The following is a 19,758-nucleotide window of genomic DNA, read 5'->3' on the forward strand; positions in this document are numbered from 1 at the left end:
TGCCAACTCCTCCCTTCGTCCACTCCATGCATGGTTGAGTCACATTATTCTCCTACTCCAAAATCTAACTGCTCTGCATAGCCCGTTTAAAAAAAATTCCTACCCTCAACATTCTCCGTGCCCCTCCCCAGCTGCCCCTCCTGGCTTCCATTCCCACATGTCCACACCCTACTTGTCCTTCAGAGCCATGTGCAAATTCCTTCACTTTCATGATGCTTCTCATGATGTCCATAATGTGTCAGCTCTCTCTTTTCTGAAATCCTCTGGTGCTATGGCCTGCCTCTCTTGGGGACATGTGTGGTCCATCCTGCCAACTCTGTAATATTGCCAGAAAAGGAGCTCATTAGAGACAGAGTTTTTGTTCTGCTCATCTTTATATTCTAAACATCTGGCATAGGGTGACTTTCTTTCAAGAGTAGATGTCCTATAAATGTAAAATAAAAAGTTGTGCCTTATAATAGCTATTAAATAGTTTAAAGCAGCAAACCTAGATTTAAATTTTTTTCTCACTGCAGAGCCCCATTGTCTTCCAGCCATTCTGTTAACAACAGATCGAAATGTCCTCGGGCATTTGCTCTTTTCACTGGGGGCTCACTCATTTGCTGTGTGGGCCCGGTAGTAATCTCTTGTAACCTCTCCTAACAACCCGAGAGCTCTTGAAATAAGAGATCTGATGATCTTTGTATCCATCAAAGATCCAACATATAGTAGTTCTATTTGTTATGAATAAACAAACCATTTCTGTAAAGCTAACAAATCCAGAAGAATATTGGGTCACTTTACAAAATAATATTTTGACCATTGAGCTGAGTCTAAATGAGTGCAAGAAAATATTGTGTCCTTGGCTTGACACATGGCTTTTAAAACTAGGGTAAAATACAGATCTAGGAACATTTTGGATGTTGCAGAGGCCCTGTGTTGGGAACACAGACCACAGGATTCTGGCCGACACCAACACGTTTCTCGTCTTTGCCAGCGTGTGGACGTACCACTCGGTGTCCTGTGCTTCCTTCTTAGTTTTTTGCACATGAAGGTCCAGTAGGGAGCAGAAAAGATAGCCTGTTGAGTTTCTGTCTTTCCTTCCCATAGGTAGGGCCATAATCTATTCCAGATGTCAGTGTAGAAATAGTAGGAACTGAATTTCAGATAAACGCTTGCAACCTGCTAGTAAAATCCAGAGCAGAAAAGGTACCACCTAGGTGTTTTCTACTTAACAAAACAAAGTCTATGGAATCACAGGCTTCTGCTGATCTCCCCTCGGCACATAATGTGCTGCCGGTTGGTTTTTCTCACAGTGGGAATGCATTTATCCCAAGCTGCCTTCCCCATCCGAGGTCATCGGTCAAGGGCCATAGGGGCAATTTAGAGACACAGAAGACATAAAAATGTGAAGCCTCTGTCTCACCTGGTTCCAGCTTAAAACCCTCCAGGGGCCATCTCCTTTGCGTTCAGAAGAAATTCCAAGCTCAGCATGAAAGTTGTTTTCTGGGCCCCGCGTTTCCCTCTGGGGTCATTGCTCACCCCTCATCCTGGCTGCGTACCGGCCCTGTGCCCTGCCTTCACGGACGCCTGCTATCTCACACTGCAGGCCCTGCTCTTCCTTCTTCCCAGAACGCCCTTCTCCGCCTATTTTCGCCCTTCCTCCTCCGCCTATTTCACCCTTCTCCTCATTATTCCATTTACTTGGCTAATTCCGGCTCATCCTTGAAAACTTGAGTCTTGTTTCCTCCAGAAAACTTCCTGTCTGGCTGAGAGGCCTCCTTTGTGCTCCTTCCAGATCTTTGAGCTCTCTTTTAGTGACCCGGCACTGATCCTACTCTGCTCTGTCTTTCCATCTCCCCCAAGACCATTGGCTTCTAGAAGGCAAAGGCCATCATTTTATGTTTGGGTCCCCTAGAGTACGGCAGATTCCCTTGCATGCTATGGGCACTCAAACAAGTGATTTGAGTGACTGAATCTAGAAGTGTCAATGTTCCTGGTGCCACACACTGGCCACGGCACCCAAAAGGCCGAGAGGTATAGATGCGTGATGGCAGGGCTGCTTCCTGGCACGACCCCTTAGGTTTCTCATACTGAGTACTGGCCAAACACCCCAGGCTCAGCCAAGCCACAGGTTCCCAAGCAAGCTTAGATGCCCTCACTAGTCATGAAATTAAATCCAAAATCCGTGCCAGCTGAAAAATTTGAGACAAAATCCCTGAGAGCTAGTAGGGAAAACCAGATAATCGAGCGGTACACATCTACGATAGATCAGGTGGCAAGAAGCGCTGTCCGGAGGGGAACAAGGGAAAGGGGAGGGAAGGATGGGGCTGCAGCATCAGGTGGGGTGGTTTGGGAGATGAGCAGTGGTCATGAGGATGATTGCCACCCCTCTAAATCGGATACCCAAGGACCTTGCTCAAAGCTGGAGGTGAGCTTGGAAAAAAAAAAAAAAAAAAATTGAACGGAAGTCAACCCCCGGAAGGCTGGCCAGAAAATTGTCTAAAGTTTGGAAATGAAATTCGCTCTGACAACTCTTTTTGCAGCAAGTTGATTTGTGACCATGCTGTGTGCATTGTGATCCGACAAAATGGGGCGAATCACGGAGTCTGTGGTGTTATTCAGGTCAGGCCCTGCCTTAGAGCCGCATCCAAGCCCCACGATCACACCCCTCCCCGCTGCAGCCGTCTCCACCTTCCAAATAAGCTGGTGGGTTGTTGCCAGAAGTACCAGTGCAGTTGATTCTGCCCAGAATCAGTCAGTCCAAAGCTGGCTGCCGAGCTCCTACCACGTACCTGGAGCTGGGATGAATGTTCATTACATCTGTTTAGAGCAGTGGGACTCCGGTTAAGGAGCCCAAATTCGTGCGTGGATAGAAAACACTCCATAAACTTTAGAAGGCAATTTATAATGCAGTGCAAAATGATGTGATGTCGACTTGAACTGCTGTGGAACGGAGACCCTTAAAGCCCTGCTTTGTGCACCAGGTGCTGTGCTTCCCACTCTGGCCTCCTCTGCTTCACACCGTATGCACTGTGATGTTTACCAGTGTCACGCTCTCCCGTTTTACCCGTGAGGAAGCAGAGGTCTGCGTAACTACATGTCTTCCCAGGGTTCCCAGGGGGCCTCGATGCACCTCTGGAACCTCTTGTCCAGTTGCTCCCTTGGTTTTCCCATTTCAAGGTCATGGTGAAGATCAGCAAGAGACCTCGTAAGAAGCCCTTGACACAGGTGCTAGCCCAAGAGCTGGTGGAGACAATAGAAGGTGACCCTGGATCTCACCACCTGTCCCTCTGCCTTCTTGGAGGCTTCCACTCGACACCTGAGCCCAGCCCCACTGAGCAGGCGAGTTTAGAGCAGGCAGAAGACCTGTCTGTCCGAAGGGAAGAACCTACTGCTTTAATGGTGATTAAAAAACGTAGCTTAACCCAGAGCCAGGATTTTCTTCCACAGCATCAGAATAGGGAAAAAGAAAAGGAACAATGGTAAGAAACCCACCGGGTTTGTTGGTTTAGGAGACTCCCACTGCTGGGCAACGGTTTTAGAAAAACTCTGTGCTTTGAAGTGTGGCTTCTTGTTCTATTCTTGATAAACCATTGCCTTTCTCACCTGATTTCCATATCATCACTTAGAGCTCTACACGTATCTAAATATATATGCTTATACTCAGATGTGTTCTTTTCTCCTGGTTATCTAATCTTTGAAGAAATCGCTACAGTTGTTTCCTGCCCGGGCTGACTGCACTGTTCCTAGCAAGCCGTCCATTGTGACCAACTCCTTGAAGTCAGTAGGCATCTTCCCTCCAGTCAGGTCTTGAGGAGGAAGCTCTGTGGCCTTGCCCACGGCCCGCGAGCTCTCAATGCCATCTGAAGTTGCTAGCAAGCTCTCTACGGTTGAGGCCAAGTCGCTGATATAAAGAGGCTTTTGTACTCCAAGTTTTGCGTTGGATTTTCAGTGTGGTAAAGACATCTATATGACGAGCAGCAGGAAACATTACTTCCTCATCACGCAATTCAAAAGAGTCACAGGTGAATTTTGCATTTGGTATTGTAAGAGCTTCTCAATTAACAATGGCAGATGCCACCCAGAGTTTCCTCAAAAAAAAAAAAAAAAAGAAAACATTAGAAAAAGGCTCCATTACCACACATTCATTGTTTCCCAACAAATTTCCAGCCAGCTTTGAGGAGGCTTTTTAAGAACGCACACTTTGAGTTACAAATAACGTCTAGTGCGGAAGGAATACCTACAATGTTTGCTAATGACTGTGGCAGAAAGAGAACGTGTTTTTGAAACTGGGGCACGCAGGAGCCCCAGGTTCTCTTCCTGTTTCTCGATGGACTGGCCGGGGAACAGGAGGTCATCTCATCTCCACTTTGCTGAGTGCCAGAAGTCTCTATGCAAAATGCCTCATCTCTACGCTACATACCTGAGATGAGAGTGCATTCCCGATAGAGGAAAACTGGTAAAACAGTTTGTACGGTGAAAATATAGTGATAAATGTGTGCAAGGAATCCATGAATACTTTCTCATGAATTGCAGAGGGCTCCGTTTTCATGGCCGTAGAAGTTGACCGTAGAAGAGTCACGGTGCATTCAGATACATGGTGCCAGTTACACCCGTGCATTTTACAAACCTCTGTGCCTCTCACTGGGTGCAAAAAAGGAGGAGAGAGTTGCATATGGAATCAACTGAAGTGCTCCCAGGTAGCCTGATACCAACTGTTTCAAAGTTTAGACTTCATAGCTGATTTAGGGTCAGAAGCAGAAATGATGCCTTTGGCTTCTTGGGATGGCCATGGATGATGAATCTTATGCCGTCCAAACTCTCAAATGTTCCAGAAGCCATTCTCCAGGTAATTAAAAAAGACCCAAGTTTGTTTCAGTAGAAGTGGGTCAGTGTTTCAATGGGAAGCCTCTGTCAACCTCGGTGTCCAACGAGAAAGTGCCATTTGGTTCATTGGATTTTCCTTTTAAATCCAGTTTTCCAGAGCACTTTTTTCAGTTTGAATGCTCTTTGGAGCCTAGTAACACGTTTATTGAGCACCTGCTTTGGGCCAGACCAGGAGCTCAGTTCTGGGGGGATATGAACTTTAAAGAAGTTACGGATGGATGGATGGATGGATATCTTATTTTCAAAGATATCCTAGTTCGGCAGAGGTAAAATAAATTAATCTCATGCCCTGTCTTGGGCACTAGTAGGGATTTTAATACTTGTACCTAGAAAGATCAAGGCAGATCTTTGTCATGATGGCCGATTTGAACTGAGTTGGGTTTTGAAAGATGGTAGAAGTTGAGAAGGCTGAAAAGTAGAAGAAAGGCATTGCAAGATGAACAGTGGTGAAAGGAAACACACAGCGAATGTTAGGAGCCCCTGTGTGGGTGTGGGGTTGGGTCGGTCTGGGAAGGTGCAGGAGGGCGGGAGCACCAACAGTGCAGAGTTTGGACCTTTTCCTGTCAGACACGGTGATGGTCATGTTTGCTCTTAGAAAAGAGAGGAATCTTAGGAGGAGAAGAAACTTGGAAACAGAATGCCTGTCAGGAACATTTTGCAGTGGAAGCTGATGCATGCAACCACAGGACCTGAACCAGAGCTGTGGCCATGGAGTAGTGGATGGGTCACAGAGGAAGTGCCGTTCACAAGGTTGACCCAACAGGGCTTTCCACTCATTGACCACATAGAGCGAAAGAGAGAAAGGAATCAAGGAGGAATTGATCTAATTTTGTTGACTGGGTGGATGGTGATGCCATTTGCAGAAAACCACAGTGAGACAAATGTTTTTGTCCCCCAAATATAGGGCCTGGCGAACTGCAAGTCTTAACAGATTTAGGTTAGACTTGCCTGAATCCCCTTATAGAGAGAGAGAGAACATGAAGGTTCATGTAAAATCAGGCCATTGTGAGACCCTTTCAATGAACTTCAATAGGATGGGACATGAACTCCAAAAAGAGAAGTTGGTCTTTTTATTTATTTATTTATTGCTGTTTTTGTCATTTTGAAGACTAATTTTTTTGTTTTGTTTTGTTTTCTCATCTATTCCCTGATCATATTTCAAGGTTTTGTTTTTACTCATCAGAATGACAGGAAGTTTTCAAAGTGTGTTTCCTTCAAGTTTGGCCTCAACCTTATTTTCAGGATTAGGCGTTTGTTTTTCCATTTGCCTCCATGACAACCAAGCCCAGAATTCCTATATATAGTCATCCAGCGCCCATTGTCCCCCTGGCCATTGTAGCATAATCTTGTGCATCCAGGCCAGAGAGCTTCACTGATGATGGAAGATGAGGAGGTGCTGGAGTCCTTGGCCTGGAGATTTTCAAGGCATAATCAAAAGAAGGAAATAAAGTAGTGTGCCTGCCTCTAGAGATTTATGTTCCCCTGTAGACACTATCCAGAAGTTTTTGGAATGGCCCATAGATGGAGAACATTTTTGAGACTCTTCAAAGGAAATGCTTGGAAAGTTGAATCAATGATTTGTAGTTGGTGGTATTCTTCTGGATGCCAAGTTCTGCTCTGTGTTAATAGCATGAAGTAAACAACAGGTATCTTGAGAAACAGAGGGAGATACGTTGAGTTTCAAAGGGATTTAGATAGAACCTAAGAAAAATTATTAAATAAATAAACTTTTTGAGTCTGAGAATCATCTTGACAGCATATTGTTTTTGTAACTTAAAATGGTAGGTGATGGATGGATGGATGGATAGACAGACAAGCAGGAAGGCCTGAATTTAAGAAAGTTGTCCACAAATTCAATCTAGCAACATTTTCATAAGTACCTTTTTTCATAAGTACCTTTCTTTATGAAAGGACCGTGAGTCTCTGTGGCTATAAAAGCATGTGAGGTACTATTCCTGCCAATCTAAAATGTAAGCTCCACAAGGATTCTTGGTTTTTTTGCACTGATGTATCCCAAGTGCTTAGGGGTGCCTGGCACGTAGAGGCCTCTCAATAAATATTTTCTGAATTAATAGAAAATTCGGAGCAAATATATAGACTGACATAGTAGAAACCCTCTTATTTGATGTGATCAATACTCACCTTCTCAGTTGTAGTTGAAAGTTTCTAAATGCAGAGAATCCTTTTTAAAATGTCTTAAGCATTTTATTTTCACCTACAAAATAGATTCATTCACCAGTATTGGGATGTAGGGTCCAGTGTATGTATTGGAGTCCTTTGACTGAAGTTCCCCATTTCTTCTCTTGCATAAACCACGGGCACGTACGTTGTATCATGTGTTACTTCCAGATTCAGCTTTTTTTAAGTGGAGTGGTAATTTAGACATTTGTGGAACAGTCGTAGAGCAGAGTCCTTCTAGATTTTTATGTTCTCAATCTTTTATAGTTGGTCTTGCCAAAACATAATTTGTTGGAATTTTTTTTTAGCAACTTGACTTTATCAAGTCTTTCCAAAGCATTCAATGTAGCTTTCATAGAAATGACACTTTATGCCCATATTCCATCATTTTAGGTCATCTTAATGACATCAAACAAGCTCATTGGCAAATATAACAGGTACAAAGAAGTCTGGGAGCGAATCCAGTGGATTGTTGTTAGCATCAGCTCAACTGTTGGAAGCAGAGATGGTTGGGCCCGCTGGAGGGTGACCCCCAGCACCAGCCCAGACACTGCTGCCTTCGGTCTTCTTGGGTCAGGATGTTTTAAGGTCAGAGGCATCGATCTGGCCAAATGTGATGGTGGAGGTTGCTTAGGGGAACCTGTGAGTGTAATGTGAGGTGTAATGAGATCCGGGTGAGAATCCCGATGTGTCTGTGCTGACGAAGCACCGAGGAGATCAGCGTCCTATCTGGATTGTTGGGAAAAGTCATCACAGTGTAGATGACATTTCAGCTGAGCTCTGAAGGATGGGTAGATATTTGCCAGGCAAAAAGAGGAAGAAGAGAGCTCAGTAGCCCTGGTCAAGGACTCCCAATGATGAAATAGGCAGAATGTGCTTCTGGGAATTGGGAACGAGCTAGAAGTGAGGCTGAACGCATGCTCTGGGGCCAGACTGAAGAGCTCTGTGTACTGCACTCAGGAATCAAGACCTCACCTTTGGGCACCGCAGCATAATCCTATCATGACCATGTAAGTGATCACATGTCTGTGATGTGCATGCCGGCTAGACTAGAACAGATCTCTGAGAAAGGAAGACCAGATAGGAGGCTGTTCAAGCTGCCCATGCAGGATATGAGGGCCTGAATGAACAACGGGAAGGGAAAGCCCAGAGAGGGAGGTGGTTGGAGCTGAGCGTGACACTGGTCTCTAGGACGGGGTAGGGGCTCAAGCACTGCTGCCAAGGACAGTTGGGAGGAAGAATCTCACAGCTGAAACTGGAACGAAGCAGCGAGCCATTCACTAGCATTCAGACACGTGGGCAAAGGAGCAAAAGGGCAAAAGGAGAAGTGTGGGCAAAGAGGAGGTCAGGCTTCAGCGCCTCAGGTTTAAGGAGTCCGACATTTTAGAGAGCTTAATCATCTCAGAGCTCACTGGGTTTCTCATGGCGGCAGGATTCTCTCGTCCCCACAGATACCTGGGTCACTAGCACAGACGTGAAGACACGTAGACTATTTTTGTCCTTTGCCCACGCTTATTAGCAGTTGTGTGCTAGAGGTTGCATGGCATTCCAGAAGTTTCCCAGCTATTGACTAAAGTAGATCTTTAAGTGCTCTCTTGATATTGTTAATGTGCCCTTCTCCAGTTTTCTATGATTTCTTGACGGGAAATAATGGGCTGTATTTACAGCATTTCGGGGGTCCCACCCTCACCACCCCCCATACTTTGGATATTTACAGTTGTTGCGGTTAAATTATCCACAGGTAATATTCTGTTTCTGGTTCCTTCTGCTACCAAACTTGAGTTGCTAAATCACCCGCTTTTCTAAAGAAAACTACAATTTAGGCATTATTTTGAACTTTCTATGCTATTTTAGAAGATTTTAAATTCTCCCTAATGCAGTCTACCCCACTTTCTGGTATACATATTTTTCTGTTCACACTCATCCTCCGATCTTCATTCCTTTTCCCTGTTGGAATTAGGTGACTTTTTCTCATTGTGATAAGAATGGAGTTATTTCATTTCTATTTACGACTTAAGGTGGAAGTGTGGTGAATTGAACGTTCCAGCATCTTCGTGTCTAGTGTTGACTTCATTAATGAACACACTAATGCTAGTTATTAGTGGGCACTCAAGTTTCTCTTGACGTTCTCCTCCGTCTCTCTTCTTCCAACATTTCCTCAGTCACCACGTACTGATTTTGCTTCTTCTCCACTAGCTCTTTAGGGATGCCTCTATCAGGACGTTTATTTCTTTGCATTTATCACAATCAGTTATTTACGTGTCCATCTGAGACAGCTGCTTGAGGACAGGAACCAAATCCTATGCCCCAGAACTGACTCTCCTGTTGACTTAGATACTCAGTAAATATTTGCTGAACAAATGGATATAACTGAAGCATTTGCCCTCCTGGGCACCCCTGATTTGCTTCCCTAAGATCCTTTGTCTTTTATTTTCTCCTGGTACTTGGTTCGCGCCGACCAAAGAGCCTGCCTCCCCAAGTCTGCATGAACATCTAGCTCAAATAGAATTAAGTGTGGTTGTTGGTGCCAAGATCCTTCTGCTACGTTTGTACCTTCACTCACATCCTCTCTGTGGAGCTGTAGAAAATTGAGAATTGATCTTCCTGTACAGCTCCCTTTTTGGATCACTCAGTGCATAAGGGGGCTGTCCTCTGCAGCGCCCACAATTTACTGCCCAATTGATTCTTACTCTTCCTGTATCTCCCTTAATCCTCCAATAGTTAAATTCTCCTGCTACTGTTCATTTGTTCTCCTTGCCTCTTGTATTCCTTCAATCAGTGGAGTAAGTTTGCCAGACGTGGAGAAGGCCTGTGTTGTCACAACAGCTCTGCTCGCCCCCCTGCTAGACCCCAGCTCTGAGAACGTACCCCTGGTGTCTTCTTGGACTTTCACTCCCTAGAGCCCGCACATAGCCTGGCACTAAGAGGGTGTTAACTACATGTTTGTAGCCTCAGAATATTCAAGAACACTTCATTCTATCATGCTTATTGTGTTCCCAGAGTTCACTTGTTTGTCATTTGCCTTTATAAAATCCAGTTTCTTGTGATTGTTTCTGTGCTGGCTAATTTTTAGAGAAAGAAGAAGGAAAAAAACCCCTAGAACTGATAGTCACCTGGGTTTGGCTGGCATTCTGGGAGATGGACTATAGCAAGAAGAACTCCTCTGGGAACATGGCTAAGTGAGAGGCCTGGGAGGTTTCACCCGGAACCCAGCCCTTTCCCTGGTTTGAACACCTGTCCAAGAGCCACCGGAAAGCATCCGCCTCCCGTCCGTGTACCTTTCTTTTCCCAGCCAGATTCCACCCGAGGAATTTCAGAGCAGTATTACTTGAGGGCAGTTTATCAGGCGTCTATGAAAGCACGGGCCGGCGGGTTTCCGATGCTGGGCATCTGCTGTGTTCTCCTGCACAGCCTGCTTGTGGACTTGTCTCCTATGTGATCCCGTGTTTTCATTTTTATAAAGCATCTTGCAATTTTGGATATTCTTTTTCTTTCCCACGAACCTTGCTGTATTTTTCCCCCACGTGTTCTGAAAGGCTTATTTTAGTGTTTTCTTTCACATCCCGTTCACTGTTACTCCCTATCTGTCCTGTTTCCATTTCTATCTATTCTAATGTTATTTCAATTTTTCTGTCACCTTTTCTCTCTCCTCTCTGCTAAATATTTATTGTTGATGGACAATAGATACCTGATGGGCAAAATTCAGATTTTAGAGTCAGACGAATCTTTGTTCAAACCCAACCTCTGCCTCTTACTATCCGTATGACCAACTGCCTCAACTACCTCATGGGTAAGATTGTGATGAGAACCTACACGGCACACCATAGTTGTGAGAATTAATTGCTGGCAGTTCAATAAATTCCAAACCCATTTCTATAAGCACCATGACCGTCCATGCTAAAATTCTATTTTGATCCTGATTTTACAAAATATAATTATTTTTATAGACCGTTGACGAAGTGGATAGCTACCCGTGACTTAGATTTATCTTACAACTATAACTGTACCTGATAACGTAATTTCTAAAACTTTGCACGTGAATATAGTCACAGGTCAGAGAATTAAACCTCTAGACAGCAGGCATGTCTCAGGGTTGGGTTAGGAACGTAGGGACCAGCCTGGTCTCTGCTCATGGTTCCTCTTTAAGGATTACTGGCCATCCAGGTGATAAAGATGTGACCTGGGTGAGCACCTCGGGTTCAGTTTCTCCCCTGAATTCACACCCCTGTGCTTCCGCTGCTGTATTTCTCAGTGACCGCAAGCCCGGCTGTTGAAAGCACAGAGTTTTTTTCACTTTCTGTAAGCTCGGAATGAAGAAAATAGCCTTAATGATGATTTTTAACCTCCGTGCGTGTCCTTCACCACTAACAATCTGTTTGCCTTTCTAACCTGGGCACAAAAACGACCCTCTTCCTGTTCCTCAGGCTGTGCCTCGTGAACAAGCTAGAATGTTCTGTAGCTTAGCAAGTGGGCTTTTTTAAGATCGGTGGAATCATACACGCTCACGTCTTTGTCACTTTAGTGCCCAAAGTGCTAAAATTGTACATTATTCACAAACTCCCAAGTGAGAGAGAATGAGAGACATAGTGTGTCTTGGCACCAGAGAAAAAAGTAAAGCTCTAAGAAGACCCAAACAGTTGTGAGCTGGGCATTATTACCAATGTACCGTAAGCGGTGGGATTTGCCCATTTTCGTAAATAAACCTGTCCATCGGATTTTAACCAGGAAAAAAAAAGGGGGGGAATTCATAACACGGTACATACAGCTGTCCCTTTTGCATTGCCATTTACGAGGGAAGGGCGCTGAGCCTCTCTTTCTTGGAAGGCTTTCCCTCACCACTTCTTGCATTTCTGTTTCTTCAAGTTTCATGTAACATATATATACCGAAGTTAAAATTTAGAATTCGTTTTTTGGGATGGATGGAATGAAATGCAATAGACCCTAGAGATAAGAAAAATGTGTTAAATCAAAGGAGACTCCCTTCCCTTGGAGGGAGTCTCCCTAAGAGATTAGTGCAGGTGTGAAGTTGGGGTGGGTGGAAGTTAGGGGAAGATGAATTCACCTGGCTTATGATCTGAGTCGGAACAACGGAATTCTTTGCAGGTTTTGCTGTAAAGGGGTCGAAGCTGTCGGGGGCCTGTGTCTGAGGTGACAGCCAGCCTCCATGCTAGCCTGCAGGACTCGCTGACTTGGGTGCTGGGTCTTGGAGGGAGCTGCTTTCTGAGAAATGGACTATTCCTTGGGATGTTCATTTTGGTCTCTGGGTAGATTTGTGGGCGGCCGAGAGCTCACAGGCAGCGGGACCCCGTCTTGGCCTTGTTGGTCCCAGGATTTCGATCCTGTAGAGTGAAGAGCGAACAAGAGGACAGGGGCTTGTCAGGGTGCTGATGGGGCAGTGCCCGACCCGCCGCTCAGGCCCATGTTAACAAGAGAGGCGGAGTGTGTTTTGTGCTTCCTCGTGTGTGTGTTTTAAGCAGAAACTAGTCTTGAGAGCTTAAACAGAAAACATCTTGAACAATCCATGCAATGGTAAACAAACCTGCTATTGAAAGGAAGAATGAGAAGTTGACAATTGCATTATTGTGATCCTGAGTGGGTTCATCAGCTAGGATTGAGGAATAAAGAAACCAGAGATAAAAGACTTGAGTAAAATGAATTCGGTTGTGTCATTCCTTTCTTCCTTTGTCTTCAGTTTACACCTGGTAATGAACTCATGGAGGCTTGGAGGTATTGTTCAAGTTTCCTTTTCTTTTATTTTTGTGTGTGTGGCAGGTTTGTTTACAATTTCCAAAGGGGTTTTTTCTCCATCTTGAGGAATACAAATTGAAGAGGGGGAGGAGGAGAACAAGAAGGGAAGGTATTTTAGTATTTTGAAGACAGGAGGTGGCCTCACAATAAGGGAGGCTGCTCTGTTTTTGTTTTTCTTCTCAAAGAGGCCAACGGGATGGATGGTCCTGGTTTCATCAAATACGGGTTTTACAGAATTCCTCCGTGTCCTGCCTCGGGGAATCGTGCTTTGGAAAATTAAGTGTCCATCAAATCAGGAGGCTGGTACAGTTTCTATCCCCTTTCCCACCTTGCTTTTTGAAAGGCTTAAAAAAAAAGAGCCCTTTGTTTTCAAGGAAAGTTACACTGAAATTCATCTGTGGGGTATTCAAAGACTTCATGTGCGTCATTCCTAGGCAGCTCTGGGTTGTGCAGGACAATGTTGCCGAAAGCGTAGCCTCAACATTCAAAGCAGCATGTTTGGAAAAGGGTCAAGATCTTTCTTTCTCCCTCTCTCTGATTTTTTAAGAAACCGAGATTTCCCCCCCTCCCATCTAGATCACATTTCTCCACCACATTTCTCCACTGAAGCTTCTCAGGGTTAAGATTTATGGCTGTCATTTCCGACATTTTCCTCCGAATTGCAAACTTTAAAATACCTTTTAGGGAAACTTATTTGGAATTTCATTTTAATGGGATTTATGAATAAATCTCCATCTTAATGCTGACTAAGCTTTAAACATCCATTCCAGGAGAACACTATTAGATCTTTATATTTTAAATTTTAAATCACTTGACTGTGAAGACATAAAACATTTTTGTATTTGTGAGTGCCATGTGTTCGAGCATTTCTGTTAAAGACCTTCTTTCTGGGGGGCGGGGGATTGGCTTGAATAATTCTGGGCTGCAGAGGAGGAGATATGACATCATCTGCTTTCCTTTCTCACATCGGTGCCTGTGTGCTTTCTGTGCGTTCATTTATCTCACCTACAGGGACGGGTGGGTACTCTGTGGCAGCCGTTTCCTCTAGACAACAGTTGACTTTCTTTCTTCCTTCACTTTGAAACCTTTCACCTCAGCGTTTTAGTTTTAAATGCCACGAGCCCTCAACGTCAGATGAAAAGAAGCGACACTTCCTTCCCACCTGCCCTTCCCCAGATCTGTGTGGTAGGATGTAAATGAAGATGAAAGGTGGATCGTAGTCATCATCTGTAGGGAAAAGAAAAACAACTACTCCAGACTAATGTCGGGGGGTTTTCAGGGGTCAAAGCTCCACTGTGGTTCTCTGTGTCCGGTGTCCTTGTCCCCGTCTGTCCGCAGACTCCTCCTACTCAGAACCTCCAGATGTTCAGCAGCAGTTGAACCACTATCAGTCGGCCGCGCTGGCGAGGAACAACAGCCGAGTCAGCCCCGTGCCCCTCTCCGGGGCCGCCGGGGGTGCCGAGCAGAAAACCGAGGCTGTTCTGCACTGCGAATTCTGTGAATTCTCCTCTGGCTACATCCAGAGCATCAGACGCCATTACAGGGACAAGCATGGCGGGAAGAAGCTCTTCAAGTGCAAAGACTGCTCCTTTTACACAGGCTTTAAGTAAGTGGCATGAAGAACAGCCTGGAGAAACAAAGTGGCTGTGCCTGCCCCACCCCTCACCTCACGCTTCCCCGTGCTTTCCTACCGGGAGCGCAGGGAAGGCCCTGCCCGCGGGATCCTGCAGGGATGGGGTCCAGTCTTCACAAAAGGAGGCTAGTTCCAGAAGACTGCTTTGGGGTTTGTGGAAGGGGGCTTGGGGGCGAAGCGCTCGCTCTGTCAGAACAAACGAGTTTAAACGTCAGAGCGAATGGGCAGCCAAGGAGTGTGAGAGCGTGGTAAGGGATTTCTTGGGCCCAGTGCATGAAGCAATGAGTGGTTTTTTTCCCTTCGAAAGACTATCCTCCCTTTTTGAATTTGTCTTTGGGGGAAAAAAAAATCTGTGTTTTTGAAAGCGAAGTCAAAGCCAAGAGAGAACATCCAGCAATTGTGATTTCCCTGCTACCCTTATAGAAAATTCCTATTTCTTAAGATCATATTGTTGAGAGACACCCAGAGAATCAAGACTCCAGCACTGTGAAGACTAGAACTGAACAATTGTAGAGAGATTGTTCCAATCCAGAAAAAGATAATCCAAAGCCACCTCTGCTCCTGTGTATAACAGAATCTGTGAGCTCAAAGAACAGAGTGCTTCCTATCATGTGCTCTAGACTCTTGTGATTTAATCTCATCCTGTGCAATGCTGTTTAGGTCGGTGGTTATGAGTGCAGAGTGTGGAGTCTGACTACCTGGGTTTGAATCCCAGCTTTGTCACGAACTGGCTGTGTGACTTTGGACAAGTCCCTAAGCTTCTCTGTGTCTCCTGGTCCTTATCTGCAAAATAAAGGTAGTAATACTACCTCACTTAAAGGACTCTGAGGAGGAGTAAATGAACCAATATATCTAGAGTGCTCAGAATAGTGCCTGGCGCAAAGGAAGTACTAATTAGTATTACAGTATCATTGAAAGCTATTATAATAATATAATATTAGATGGCTCTATTACAGGTGTAAAGCTATCATTATCTCTTCCTGTTGCTGTTAGGCCCTGAGCCTTAGGCCACTCTAGTACTTCAAGACAGACTCCACGCAGCCAGGCTGGCAAAAGTAGGCTTCATGGCCAACAGAAAACAATCGGAAGAAGAACAAGGTTCTTTTCCACCCACACCTTAGTTGCTGGGATTCGATGGGAAATGTGTTACTTCTCTGACTATTAATACTAATTTGGTTCAGTTGTTTCTCAGATAAATACGTATGTGACCTTAGAACTGAGAAGAGGCTGAAGACCCAGATAACAAGGGCCCACTGACAGGTGTACATGTCTCCCCAGAGAGAAGCACTTGAGTTAATAAGAAGGGGACCTTGCCTATTAGACTCTTGGTTTCATCCATTTTTATGAGACACTGAAGGCTTTGTAAATGATGAAGTTTTGAAAAGGATGGAGGGGTAGAAACAATAATCGCTTTCCTCCTTCAAGCTGGTACAACAGCTTTGAGTTTAGTTTACCTGATCGTCGGCCGCCATGACGTCCCAGCCAACTTGCCCTCAGAGTCCCATAGGCAGCTGGGAAATGAACCTGACTCCAGTCCCTCTCCTTCCAAGCACAATGAGAAAGAGGTTCTCGTGGGGATTTTGGCTTTATGCTTTTAATAGGCAGCTTCTCATCTTCAAGAATAAAGTGTTTGGGGAAGTCCATTTCTTTTCAGAGTAAGCCCTGACCCCAGCCAAGTGGCAGAAATTTTCAAAGAGGAAGTTAGCACTGCATGACAAAGTCCAGTTAGTGGATGAGTGACCAAGGAGCTTGTGGTCAGCAAACATGATGAACAACTGTGCTTTGGGCCCTCCTGCAGGGGCGTCACACACAGAAGCCCCGTAGTGAGGTAGCCCGCAGGGGATGTGTGAGCGACATGATCCCTTGTCACACTCATCACCTCTCTCCCCCACCTCTCTCCCAGATCTGCTTTTACTATGCACGTGGAAGCCGGGCATTCGGCGGTTCCCGAGGAGGGCCCCAAAGATCTTCGCTGTCCTCTCTGCCTCTATCACACCAAATACAAACGCAACATGATTGACCACATCGTGCTGCACCGAGGTAACCTTCCTAAATGTGGTTTTCTTGGGGCAGAGGGCTGCGGGTGGCATTTCAAGGACTCCCCCCTCGAAGTGGCCACTTTGCCCTGGTCCCTGGTTCCTCAGCTTCTGTCCAGGCAGGAAATCACAGTGAATGACCACAGTGATGACAGCCCACGATAAAAACCCCTTCCTGCCGCAAGATGTGCTCCACGTGGAGGGAGGCAAAGGTGATGGGTTTAGCAGTGAACACTTCTCTGGGGCTTCCCAGCGTGAGGGATTTTCACATTCTGATTCCTCTGCCCTCACCGCCTTGCTAAGGAAGGAGCGAATGAGACACAGAACGGGCGGGTGAGGACTCATCATAAAATGTCAGGAGCTATCTGATTGCAAGCAATTCGTTGGAGGGAGACCAAAATGATGATTTCCAAAGCAGAGCGTGGAGTTTCCCATGAAATGGTTGGAGAGAGAAAAATTCTTAAAAATAAAAGTGGTCCAATAGGTATTAGACATCCCAGAGGTTTCAGATTTAAGTTCTGGTTTTAAAGCCTCCTGTGTTGACCTGCTCTCCCATCTGTAAGAAGAGAGGACATGAGCCTATGAAACAATGCGCCAAGTAGCTGGTCTGGTGCGTTCCCTGGTGGATGCACACTGCGTGTCATGTACATGTGGCTTCCTGTTGATAAACAGGGATGGTTCTTTCAAGTCCTCTTTGGTTTTTCTTTCAGTTGAGTTTACTCTTGGCCAATTAAAACACTGTTAAACGACAGGCTTCCGCTGCATTGGAAGGAAAAATATGTTTATGTAAAAACTTTGTCCAAAGAAGATTCGGGCCAGAGGTAGATGGAAAAAGGATGACCAGAATCCTGGTTGCCAGTCTCTCGTGCTGTTTCCGTCCACTGATCTTTCATCTTTCCTTCGTGCCTTCCCTCCCTCCTCGTCCCCCTCTTCGTTCCTGTCTTCCTCCCTTGGCCTCTAACCCTAGGAGGCTTTTCCGTCTTTGCCACGTGGGCCTCAGAAACAGTGAGTGTGTCTTCTGCTGTCTTGCTGAGAGAGGTCACTCACCCTGACATGCTGGATAGTTTTGGAGCATTTTCAAAAGTTTCCAGCATGTCCCCAGTGCCACAGCCTCGGGCCGTTGCATTTTGTGACAATTTGCCCATCTCTGCTGCACACCCCGTGGAAGGCCCCGCTTAGCGCCCTCAGATTTCCTTCCTCCCCAGGCCGCCCTGAGGAGACGTGAGGTCGCTGCTGGCTGGGACATCCGCCTGCGAGCTGAGAGAAGCAGCATCGGAACATGGAGGCAGGAATTCGTGGCCAGAGTGGTGCCACCCAGTGTTTCACCTCAGTCACCTGGCTTCTGGTCCCCCAGCCCCTGTGTGGAGGTGGCTCTGTGCCCCCCTCACAGGGTGGGGAGGGGCCATGAGCAGTGTTGCCGCTGAGCAGACAGAAACGATGAGAGACCTCACTTCTGTGGTCGATGCCCTCCGGCTTCCCCTGTTGCTGCCTGGTGGGCTCAGAGCTTCAGTGTCTCATGCGCTCAATGATTTTCCTTCCCTGAGCTGAGGCTTCAGGAAGGGGATGGGGACACAGAGAAAGAGTAAAGCTAAAGCTGAGAAAGGCCCTTGGAGTGCTACACTTGACACGAAGTCACTCCTATCCAACAACCTCCTAAGGGCTAGGATTGCTACCTGTGTTCCTACTTCACGTGCATGAAACGTGAAACTGAGAAAAACTGCTTTTTCTTTGATTTGGTGTAGTTATTTTGTGGTCATCTCACAAAGGATTTAAGCTATCTTAAAGATATTTGTGCAGAACCGTAGGATTAAAACAAATGGGAAATTGGGGCAAATGCAGAATAAGGAGAAACCAGTTGCAGGTGCCCTGGAGGTACAGAGACGTTCACCAAGAAGTTGGTGTCCAGTGAACGCCGTGGGGTGCTGTGCACCTGGAAGCCGCGGGCTGTGGGTCTGGCCCTGAGATCCCGGCCTCCCAGGGGACAGAAGAAAACAGAATCCGTTGGATTTCAAGTGTTCGTTAGACTTTTGAAATTGCATTCAGGAGATTTTCAGGAATCCTAGACACCGAAACCTGAGAGGAATTGTTCCAGTGGGGTCTCCGAAGAGGGGACCGTGTGCGATCCAGTGTGTATTATGCCCACCACAAATGCAGTGGGAAGGCCCACAGGGACGATGAGAGCTGGCCAGCGGAACCAGACTGGCCCGAGTGCTCACAGTGCTGTGAGTGAGTCAACTCTGGGCCTCTGATCCCGTGACCCATCCATCATACTGCCCGTCACCGGTTACTTACAGTCTCTGCTGTGTATTTGTAGAGGTCATTTATGTTAAACGAGCCATCTAAATATCGTCCTTACCGGGGTTGGAAAGTGCACGATCTGGAACGAAGGGATGTTTGAGGATCGGCAGTAATAATGACAACATTAACAACAACAAATTACTGTCACTGAGTGTTGACGAGGACAGGTGCTGTACTAAGTGAGTCCAATATGTCATTTTATGGAACTCTCACAAAACCCTGTATGGTGTGGGTATTACTGTTATCCCCCGAGAACAAGGGTAAAAGGTTCAGAGAGACTGAGTGTGACCCAAGGTCCAAATGACCAGTAAGTGACCCAGCTGGGTCTGAACCCAGGCTTGTCTGCCCCACAGCCCATGCCTGTAGCCACCAGGCATCACTGTCTCTCCCCTGGGAGGGTGGCTGATGTCACCGTGTTGAGTGTTCTCGTGGTGTGGCAGCTGCGTCTGAGGACGGAATCACCTGTGGGGCTGGAGGTCAGAGCTGAGGGCCACGGAACCGCAGATGGCAGGGTGTCTCAGGACAGCCATGTCTGCCATCTGCGTCCTGGCCTGGCTTTGGTGTCCATCTCAACCCAAAATGGCATCTCAGTGGGAAGCTGGTCTTGACAAGTCAGGAGACAGGGCTGGGTGTCTGCCTTGCAATTTCGAGCCGGGGCTGATCTCAAAGTAACAAGACGTGACTCTTCCTGCACCTGGGCTCTCCTTGCTCTGCGGATGAGTAAACATCATTGGTCTCTGGGGCCTGCAGTAAGAGAGCTTTCTGAGGCCTTGGGTAATTAAAATACTTGGGATGAAAGGGAAGAAGAAGAACTTCTGAACCGGCCCTGAGACTGAGAGACTGCTGGCAAGAATAGTTGCCTTCGCTTTTTATCCCAACAGAACGATATATTTAAATAGGGAGGAAAGGGAGGAGAATTCATTTCACTCATGGGAAATCTGAATGAGAAATGGTCATGGGTTTATGTGGGTTGTGGCAAAAGAGCATACTGTGCGT

The 19,758-nt window shown here is 46.1% G+C and overlaps 1 protein-coding gene across 17 annotated transcripts in view; it reads left to right on the forward strand.

Moving 5' to 3' along the window:
- Positions 1 to 19,758, forward strand: part of ZNF462 (zinc finger protein 462) — a 135,688-nt gene that overhangs the window by 86,979 nt on the left and 28,951 nt on the right. For 13 of the 17 annotated variants that reach the window (XR_010407655.1, XM_045882848.3, XM_064579304.1 and 10 more), the window contains 2 exons: positions 14,134 to 14,401; positions 16,332 to 16,468. The exons of 1 other annotated variant lie outside the window; for it this stretch is intronic. Coding sequence is in view for 14 of the 16 variants with exons in the window: in XM_045882848.3 (XP_045738804.2) it covers positions 14,134 to 14,401; positions 16,332 to 16,468 (405 nt within the window). In the remaining 2 variants the exon portion in view is untranslated. Of the gene's footprint in view, positions 1 to 3,162; positions 12,953 to 12,980; positions 14,020 to 14,133; positions 14,402 to 16,331; positions 16,469 to 19,758 lie in introns of those variants that run through there. 3 more of the 17 variants (XR_010407656.1, XM_064579311.1, XM_064579312.1) reach the window with 3 other exon arrangements.

Source organism: Mirounga angustirostris, unplaced genomic scaffold (genome assembly GCF_029215605.1).
Source record: "Mirounga angustirostris isolate CCGP_5_RB_7025 unplaced genomic scaffold, mMirAng1.0.hap1 SCAF_15, whole genome shotgun sequence".
NCBI lineage: Eukaryota > Metazoa > Chordata > Mammalia > Carnivora > Phocidae > Mirounga > Mirounga angustirostris.